This window comes from Trifolium pratense, linkage group LG1 (genome assembly GCF_020283565.1).
Source record: "Trifolium pratense cultivar HEN17-A07 linkage group LG1, ARS_RC_1.1, whole genome shotgun sequence".
NCBI classification, from domain to species: domain Eukaryota; kingdom Viridiplantae; phylum Streptophyta; class Magnoliopsida; order Fabales; family Fabaceae; genus Trifolium; species Trifolium pratense.
In genome coordinates, this window is record NC_060059.1 from 47,986,094 (window position 1) to 47,996,403 (window position 10,310).

At 29.9% G+C, this 10,310-nt stretch overlaps 1 protein-coding gene and 1 non-coding gene across 2 annotated transcripts; one reads left to right on the forward strand and one right to left on the reverse strand.

Annotated features, from left to right (window-relative positions):
* The first annotated feature begins 4,639 nt into the window (after window positions 1-4,639).
* On the forward strand, window positions 4,640-8,725 carry LOC123921263 (alpha carbonic anhydrase 7-like). Its single transcript, XM_045973737.1, has 7 exons — window positions 4,640-4,782; window positions 4,876-5,093; window positions 6,312-6,418; window positions 7,139-7,253; window positions 7,698-7,868; window positions 8,353-8,406; window positions 8,575-8,725. The coding sequence occupies exons 1-7, from the start codon at window positions 4,683-4,685 to the stop codon at window positions 8,641-8,643; spliced, it is 834 nt and encodes a 277-aa protein (XP_045829693.1). The 5' UTR covers window positions 4,640-4,682; the 3' UTR covers window positions 8,644-8,725.
* On the reverse strand, window positions 5,610-5,712 carry LOC123903341. Its single transcript, XR_006807922.1, has one exon. It is a non-coding gene; the product is annotated as a U6 spliceosomal RNA (small nuclear RNA).
* Window positions 8,726-10,310: the final 1,585 nt, after the last annotated feature.

Sequence of the window (10,310 nt, forward strand, 5' to 3'; positions counted from 1 at the left end):
AAAAAAAAAATCATCACAATCTTAAACGATTTTGTTTTCCAACAATCTAGTGGCTATTTGATTTCTAGCTCTATCCATATAGCTCCCATCTTGTACTCTTCTAAAATTGTGTGAACTCATATCTTCATTAGTATTTCTTTCTTCTTCACGCTCCGGTATATACCCACGGTTTTGATCACACTTGTTAAATTCCACATCTTCAACACCACATATTCGAATGAAGTTATGGAGCGCTGTTGTTGCAACTATGATCTTTTGTTGTTTGATTAGTGGAAATGGTCTCATATCACATAAAATATGCCACCTCTTCTTCCAAACGCCAATTGTTCTTTCAATGACATTTCTCAATGAAGAATGTGCATGATTGAATACTTCATGTATGCCTTCTGCTGGACTTCCATCTCTAAAATCAGGAATATGATATCTTTCACCTTTATATGGTGATAAATATCCTTTCATGTTTGGATATCCAGCATCAACTAAATAGTATTTTCCTATAAATATTTAAAACAAAAGTTATAGTTAGTTTATGTGAAAAAATGATTCTGATAAATATATAAATGACAAATTTTATTTATAACATAAATATTAGTCGTACCTTCAGGAGGATGAGGGAAAACACTTTTCATTTCTTCAATAACAGACGAAAGAATACGAGTGTCATGTGCAGTAACAGGCCATCCAACAACAACAAAAGTGATTAACATATCAAAGTTACACACTAACATGACGTTCTGTGTTGGATATCCCTTTCTTCCAATATAGGGAATTTGATCTTTAGTGGGAACAATTGCAGGAATATGTGTTCCATCTATAGCACCGATGCATCCTTCAAAGTATGGCCAATACCTTCGATCATCCTTGATTTTGGAGGGAATTTCTACAAAGTTAAAATCTGGAGGCTTCACAATTTCTTTTGCTAGTAAACATAAACTTTCTAGAACTTCAGTAAACTTCCTACTTACGGTCTCTCCCGACTTTCCAAATTTATTTTGAATATTTCGATTAGTTTCACTATGCGCACAACTCCAAAGAAACATAGTAAGTGCCTCCAATGATGTCATTTCTTTAGATGGGTGCAACCATCCCCTACTCACTAATAATTTTTCACTACAGGAAAATAGATTTTTTGCAGCGAAAAAAGTAGTTGGTAAACGCAAAAAGTCGACGGAAAAGAGCTTTATCCCAACAACAAAAAAGTCGCTGCTGGTTGTTGCGATAAGTTCCGTTGCAAAAAATTTTGCAACGAAATTTAGTATTGTTGCCATTAGTAATTTTGTCAACGATAATATTTGTTGTCATTGTTATATTTTTTCGTTGGGATATGTTAATTTTTGCCACAAAAATTATTGTTATATCAAACTTATCGTAGCGAATAAAGTCGCTGCTATAACATATTTTCTTAATAACAAAAGTTTTGTAGCCATAATTTGATATATAAATAAAAATTATTTTTTTTATTAATATATGGTGAAATTATATATATATATATATATATATATATATATATATATATATATTTTAAAATCACGTCATTATAATTATAAAACAAAAATTCACGTCATTGTACTCATAATTCTAAATAATATCAACACAATTTAATTAACATAAACACATTAAAATATCAATAATTTTGTTTATATATTTGAAAAAAAAAATAAATTACATAATGAGTCATACAAGTTGTTGCTTCCATGAATAGAAACATACAAACATAATTTACAAAAAATACAATATAACAATATTAATTGTTTCTCCTAAATTTTCCTTGAGCATCTCTTGATGAAGCACTTGAAACTGCATCCATATGATTTCCCTGTATTTTTTATCTTTTACGATTTTAATTCATCTGCAAATAAATAAAAATAAAACAATAGAACAAAATCAATTAATGAAATGTTAAAATATAGTATATGCCAATCAAAAACAAGAATTATATATTTGAGAAGGAAGAAAAAAAGAAGAAGGAATTTCATATATGTCAATACACTCCACAAAAGAACATGACATAATAGAGATAAAGAATAAACTAAATATTTCTTACTTGAATTCTTAAAATTCTCCAAAGAACATGATTGTTGAAGTCCTTTAATAAATGGGGAATATAGTGATGGCATCAAAGAACATGACTTTATTTTAAGTTGTGATAAAAAAAAATCAGAAAGAAAATAAAAGAGAAGTAAAGTTAAGTTGCAGGGCATAATAATGATATATTGGTTTGAAAAGGGTAAAATAATGGTCTTTTTAAAATTGGTTTAGAAGCTGTTTTAAAAGTCATCGTGGGAAAAAGTTTAACTGCCCACTGTCACTCAAACATGATTTTTCATTAAAAAAAATAAATTAAAATTCAATTAAATAGGATTGTACATAGAGATTATCCCATGATTCCACTAACCCAAAAAAATAGTGAATGACAGTTTACTCAAGCTTTATAGCAATTACGGTTATACTTATACTCAATTTTTCTAACAAATAAAAATTTTGGGCAGCTTTATATTTGGTAGTTATCCACATTTTTATTTTATTTTTGAATAAAAATCTAATTTTTTATTTTATGATCCACCGTTTTTTTGTTACAAAATATAGTTTTTAACTCTAATAATATATGCATATATTTTTAGTCAAAAACTATGCATAAAAAAACTATCCATATATTTTTATGATAAACTTTTTTGTAAAGTTAATACAATAATATTAATAATAGTAATAGTTTAATAATGTGTAAAAAAAAAATAATAGTTTAACAAAAAAAATAGTAATTATAAGTTATTTTTGTAGATTTTTTTTTGTTTTTATTTTCATAAAAAAGGTTACATAATTTTAAATAAACAATAAAAATTTCTGTCACAATTTTTTTTCTTCTTTTAAGTGAAAATATTAACAAGCAATATAAAAAGAAAAAAAATAAAATTAAGGCGGTTAATTATAGTCCACACTAAGGTTGTTGCCAAATGAATCCATGTTTTGTGATTTGTTGGGATAAATTTATTTATCTCAACGACAACACTATTGTTGGGAAAATATTAGTTATGTCAACTACATGTAAACATTGTTGCTAAAACCTTTTATTTGCCAACACGATTTATATTGTTGCAAAAATGTCGCTGTAAAAGTTTCTTATTTTTGTAGTGTTTCAAGTTTCAATATAGCATGAGTTTCCATTCTAAACATGTTATAACTTTCACCTGGAGTGTTAAGAGTTTCTCGAACCCAAGTCCATCCATGAGAATAAAGAAATCTATTACCTTGCTTCAATAGGTACTTCATATAATAGTCATATGCAATTATTGCTGCCCCGTAACATATTTTATAAAACTTACATTTTCTTTTTTTAACTTTTCTTGAATGCTCATTGATTTGATTAGAAGACATCTGAAAAAAATGCAAATATATAGTAAAGAAAATAAATAAATTTTACAAGATAGATAATAGGTGATAAAGAACAAATAGACAAAAAAAAAATTAATAGAAACTAAGGAATAAGAAAGCAAAAACTGAATGATGTATATCTCAAATAAATGGCATAAAGTAAAAAACAAAACTAAGCAACAAAAGGACAAAAAATAACAAAATGGTATGAATTAAACAAATCAAAAAGAAAATCATACCTGTTGCAACTATGCAAGTGTCAGGCGGCGTTAGGGTTTTGGCATGTGGTGTAAGCAAAGCATAATAATAATATATAGCAGTCAGAACATTGTAAAAAGGGCAAACAATTGTAGCGGGAACTATTGCCTAAAATAAAATAAAAGCGGGAATTGTGCGTTTTTTTACGGTAAAAAGCGGGAACAGTGCAGACAAAATAAAATAAAATATAAATTGGCATACACGGGAATCGATGGGCAGACCTCTAGAGTGAATCATCCGTATAAGTTGGTTTTAAGTTGGTTTTTTCTTCTTTTTTATTAAGTCACTTATATTATATTTTCTTCACAAAAAAAAAGACACTTTTTATTTTAAGAACTTTTTCAAAATTATGTTTGGCCCTACTTCCACTTAAAAGAAATAGTAAAGTAGAAAATAAGTGAGGCCAAACACTACCTAATTATACAGTACCTTAACTTTTTTTATCATTGGAGTTCCATGACATGACACAGAGGGTATTAAAATTGATGATACTGGTACCTTAAATACGGTATCATCAATTTAATATTATTATTATTTTTATTTTTGGTATATAATTCCAATTTAATAGCTTCCATGTATGTCAAAACATTATCGTTTGTCATTAATGTATGATACTCAAAGAGTGGTATCATCATTGAAGTAAAATATGTATGAGTTACATAAATATTACATGATATTGTAGGGACCATTTGTTAGTAGTATATCATATCCAAAGTGTTATCAAAAATCAAAATGAAAGAACAAAAAACACCAACAAACTTCCTTCTACATTTCAATGATTATATATACCGTTTCTATATTTATTTACTATACAATCATGACTAATAATAACCATAATATTCTTTCTTTTTTTACATGAAGAGGGAATTATTATAATATTAAATAATATTCTAATAATAACCACTACAAAGTACCCTTCCGTCTACACCAAAAAAAAAAAAAAAGTACCCTTCCGTCTATAAAAAATAACCTTCCCTATTTCTGTTCCATTAAGAAAATCTTCCATCTTTAGTAAAAAATATAAAAATCTTCCATCCCTTTTGTCTAAAATCAAAATGAAACACCAAAAAACACTCACAAACTTCCTTCCACATCTAGTAATCCTAGTAACTTTCCTACTCCTTTCAACAACATGGACCATAGCACAAGAAGTTGGTAAGTTATTAATGATTAAATTTTTTTCTTTCATCTTTGAATATTTATGTTTTATTGTATGATTTGAGTAATTTGATCAATGTATTTGTGCAGAGGATGAGAGTGACTTTGATTACATAAAAGGGAGTGAAAAGGGTCCTTCACATTGGGGTGAACTTAAGAAGGAATGGGCAACATGTAAAAATGGGAGATTGCAATCTCCAATTGATTTGTTAAGTCATAGAGTGAAGGTAGTTCCAGAGTTAGGAGAATTAAAGAAATACTATAAGCCTCATAATGCCACTATCAAGAACAGAGGTCATGATATTGAGGTAAACAACCCAGAAATTCATTCATATATCATGGCAGTGATATATTTTCCTTTTTATTCTTTTTAAAGAAACATTAATTTTTCCTCTGATCTAATCTAATCTACACTACTCTATTTTTTTTTGTAATAATTTTTTTAATGATTGAATGAAATAAATGACTTTTATGGTTTTTAACTTTTATGGTTTTTAACTTATTAGAGAAAAAACTCATAGTATACATTAGGCATTACCTTATTACGGAAAATCACAATCAGTAATTAGTTAATTGGTAAAAATCAAGTCGACGATTATTATGTGATTCATTAAAGGTATAAATGTTAGCCTTTAGATTAAATGTGTTAAATGTAATTAACCGTTAAGATTTGATGTCAATCTAATTTTGACATCTTGGTATCAATCGATCTTAACTCTTATATTATATATATGCCGTATTATTTTATTTTGTTATCAAAAATACTATTCAAACAATCATTTTCTAATATTTGTTTTGAACAAGAATCATTTTCTAATATTATACAATATTTGGACCATTTCTTGATTTGTGCATGTCATCCTTACGCAGGGGTCATGCTAATCTTCTCTGTATCGTTCCAATTTTATCGGATGTCCCTTTGGGGACAAAAAAAAGTTATGCAATATTTGGATTAAAAAAAATTATACAATATTTGCTTAAAAAAAATATTATACAATATTTGGATTAAAAAAATGTGTGTTGTATACAAGAAAATTATGTAACTATAAACTTTTTGTTTTTCTGAATATTTTTTGTATATCTTGAGTTTCATCCTCTGAGTGGTATAAAGAAACAATTTTATATGATGTCGTATTTTTGTAAAAAAAAAGTTGTTCCAATAGCACATATGATTTTATTAGATTAGAGGTACCACAGCACAGCGACATTTCATCGTATCTTATTCAATGATAATCTTTTTTTCAATGGAGTACCTTAATTTAATACCGTCTATAGATAGAATTTTTTGTAATCAATTAGGGAGAGTTTGCCACCCATTTGAGTCCTATAGTAAATATATGACCAATATTTTTTGATCATTTATATTTTTCCTTTGCGAGTTGGACCGTAAATCATAGATTATGCGAGTTAAATTTGTGGGATTTAGATTTGGCACATATGATCCGTTTATTCTTTGAAGTTCTTATAAGTACTAGAAGCTTAAGATTTGACTAAAGTGTAGAATCTCTTTATTTTAAATGATGCAGGTTAAATGGGAGGGAGATGCAGGATCAATAAATATCAATGGCACACAATTTTTTCTACATCAAGCCCACTGGCACTCACCTTCTGAACACACCATCAATGGCAGGAGGTTTGTCTTTATATTTATAAGAAAAAATTTACACCTTCTAAAATTTTATTTGCGAGTTTGAATGTGAGGTTTTATACTTCATAATGTAAAAATCTTATTATTTAGTGGAACTCAAGAATTATATTGGAGAGAGATTTTGAAGAATTTATATGAATTTTTTAAATATAATTTATACAGTTATAATATGTTTTTCAAAAAATATCTTCATTTTTTTGGCTGATAGACGAAATGACAAAGCCATAAACTCACATATACAAAGTGGAGGGATTGAAGTTCGAACCCCGATCATGGGAGAAGGGGAGAGATTTTGGTTTAAAAGAGGGAGAAGGGGAGATGAAATGGGAGAGATTTCAATGTTTTCTTCAGAAGGGTAGAGGGAGAGATTTTAAAATTGATTCACTTTTTTTACGAAGCTCCTGTAATGTTTAACCTTATATATCTTTTTTTTATTAACCTTGTAATCTTATATTTTTTTTTTTTTTGGATAAGCTTGAGGGCTAAAGCCATGTTTTTTTTTTTAATCTTATCTTATATATATAATATATCTATCTATCCATCTATTAAACATAAGAATTTCTCAAATAGTATTCCCTCCATTAATGATCTACTTCTATATCTATATCAGAAATAAAATTGATTATTGTATTGAAAATTTTAATAATATTTTAAATTTTATATATTCATTGTAATTTTCATTTTTTTTTTGGGCTGAAATATTAGGTATGACCTGGAGGTACATTTGGTTCATGAAAGTGCAAAAATAAACGGTAAGAGCAAGATAGCTGTTATTGGACTTCTGTACGAGATTGGTCGGCCAGATCCTCTTCTCACCAAGGTAATATTATTTTTCCTTTGATAATACAAACCGAATAAATATAACCTACTTGGATTAATGCATTGATATTGACTTGGGACTTGAGAGTGTGCCCCTCTTGAGGTCCGAAGTTCGATTTTCCCTGGTGTCAATTTGGGTGGGCTAATTTAGCTTATTCAAAAAACAAACCGAATAAATATAAATATTATGAATGAATAATTTGGACATTCGTTCACCAACTTACTAAATCCCACTTGGGTTGGTTGGTTTGCGACATGAGAGTTCCTCCCCGAGATCTCAGGTTTGATTTTTTCTAGTACCAATTTTGGTGAGCTAATTTAGTTTTTTAAAAAAATCACCAACTTACTAATTAATTAGGCCATTTATGAACAAAAAATAATAATTTATTATTTTAGGACATTTTAATTTATTATTTTAATAATTATGTACTTGGAACGGTTTCAGTTGTCAAAATACATAATTAAGGGCATGGTGGATACTGAAGCAGAAAGGAGCATTGGGGTGATTGATCCCTCAGAAGAAATCAAGCTGGGTGGTAACAAGTATTACAGATACATAGGTTCCCTCACTGTCCCTCCTTGCACTGAAGATGTCATTTGGACTATTTATAACAAGGTACTACTATTTATTATAATCTAGTTTTTTCTTTTCCAATGAATCTCATACGCCGGAAGATTTAGGGTTCGAATCCAAAATCACTATACATAGTATGATTTACCAATTTTGACATTTTGTCGGTCGACTAAATTAGCACTAATATTTTTGTTATCTTATTTACACAATTTCAAAATTGGAGTGATGTGTGACAAAATAATTGATTTTTGTTGAATATGCAAAAATGGTCTATGGCCCCGTTTATTTTGACTTTTTTTTTAAAAAATAATTTTTATAGTGTATTGTTTTTTTTTTTTTAACAAAGAAATTTTTTATAAAAGTTTCCAATAAAAAATTGGATATAACAAAGTTATCATGAAAATTATTTTAAAAAAAATATAAAAAAATATTTACTTTTTTTAGAGTTAAAACAAACAGGTCCATTATTGCATAAGTCAACCAATATTTTTCATTGACTGAACCTTTAAACTTGCATAATCTTCAGATAAGAAGTGTGTCTAGAGAACAAGTGATGCTATTAAGGGAGGCTGTCTATGATGTAAGTATTCTCATTTGCTCTTCCACTATATGCACTATTGAAATGAACATAATATAAATTAAATTTCATATTTGAAAAGAAAAATTGGAAATCAATTTCATTCAGCCAACACCTTTAAACCAACTTGAACAATCAATTATTACTTATTTGTGGAACTCTTTATTGCAGCATGCTGAGAAGAATGCCAGACCTATACAACTCCTGAATAGAAGAGAGATACAACTCTTTGATAGTTAAGATATCTTTTAGACTTTACTAGTCAAAAAAGATATTTGTTAAATATAAAAGATATTGACCTTCTAATTTACACATTCTAATAATTATTTCTATTAATTAGAAGCACACATATATGTACTATTACTTTTAAGGTTACTTCTATGTTTTTATTAATATATTGTGAAAATTGGACCCGGTTTTCTGAAAACTCAGTGTATTCACCCGTCTGGTTTGATCACATAAGCGAATTGAAGATGAATATGTCAAAAACTACTAAACCGGATAAATCATGAAAAACAGGTGAAAATTTGTTGTTCTACATATTAAACTGGTGGTTCCACTTTGTTCGATAACAAAAGTTACAATTAACTCAAAGAGGTCACACGACATGCTCATAGTGAATCGATAAATATTTTTTATTATAGTTTTTAACTTCAAACGTATTTTTGATATTTAATTATAATGTTCAACATGAATCGATAAAATTAATTTGACAAAATTAAGTTGTCTTATCAAAACTGTTTTTGATTGGACCAAGGTCCGGTATACGCGGCACAAGCGCTCCAGATCTAGCTCAAATCTTCCTTTACAAAGGCTTCTCATGCAAGCCAATAGTAACAGACATAATAGTTACTGTACACCTCATGCAGTGAATACGCCCTTTATACGTTCACGGGACCGTTATATCCATCTCAACGGCTCCCATCAACTCCAAGAACCGCGAGCCTCAGCATTCACACTTCTTCAAGCACATATTCAACTGATGTTCGCACGTCTGCAACTTGCGCTGCATCCTCCTCCCAACATGTCTATTAAGAAGTCCCACATCGGTTAAGAGATGACCTGACTAAGTGTTTATAAACCAGAGGCAATCCGCACCTTACAAGCCGGTTTTGTAAGGATGAGTTAGGTCCAATACTCATTTCTAATATGGTATCAGAGCCTATCCTAGATCCATTTGTTGTTTGTTGTGGAGACCTCCCATATTTGGGCCACCCGTTGTTGTTGATCCCACGTTCCAGCTTGTTCAGTTCTGGACGTGAGGGTGTGTGTTAGAAGTTCCACATTGGCTAGAGATATGGTAAAGATAGCCTTTATAAGTGTAGTGCAAACCTCAACTCTTAAGCTAGCTTTTGTGGTTGAGTATATAGGCCTCTCAAATTCTAATAATGTCGCATAGCACCGTCGTATGCGAAGGAAATCAAGGAAACGAGCAAGATGAGGCACAGGAAATCGTCAAACATGCCTTTGCCAACCACGAGGATCCGTCAACCAACGATCTCTAGATGAACATCGTGAACCTTCTCCAAAAGCAGAACACGGGGCTACACAACGTCGAAAAGATGCAAGTTGCATTCCTACAAAGATAGCAACATAAATTGAAGGAATCCAAAGAAGCCAGCATAACATGTTCCCTGAAGACGATGATCAACTGAACGACGCACAATCACAACCATTTCATAAAGCTAACTCAAGGCAGAAGAAAGATGTGTCGTGATGGTGTAACGACAAGAACAAAGGCGGAAAAGGTTCAACTCCTCATGACTCCGACGATGGTGGAAGTAGCCACACTCCACCACCATGTTGCGGAAATAAAGGAAACTCAACTCGAAACCGTCACCACATGATGCATGTTTCCTCTTACCCATCACAGTCCTTTCACTTGATGGATCCCAAAATCAGCCATC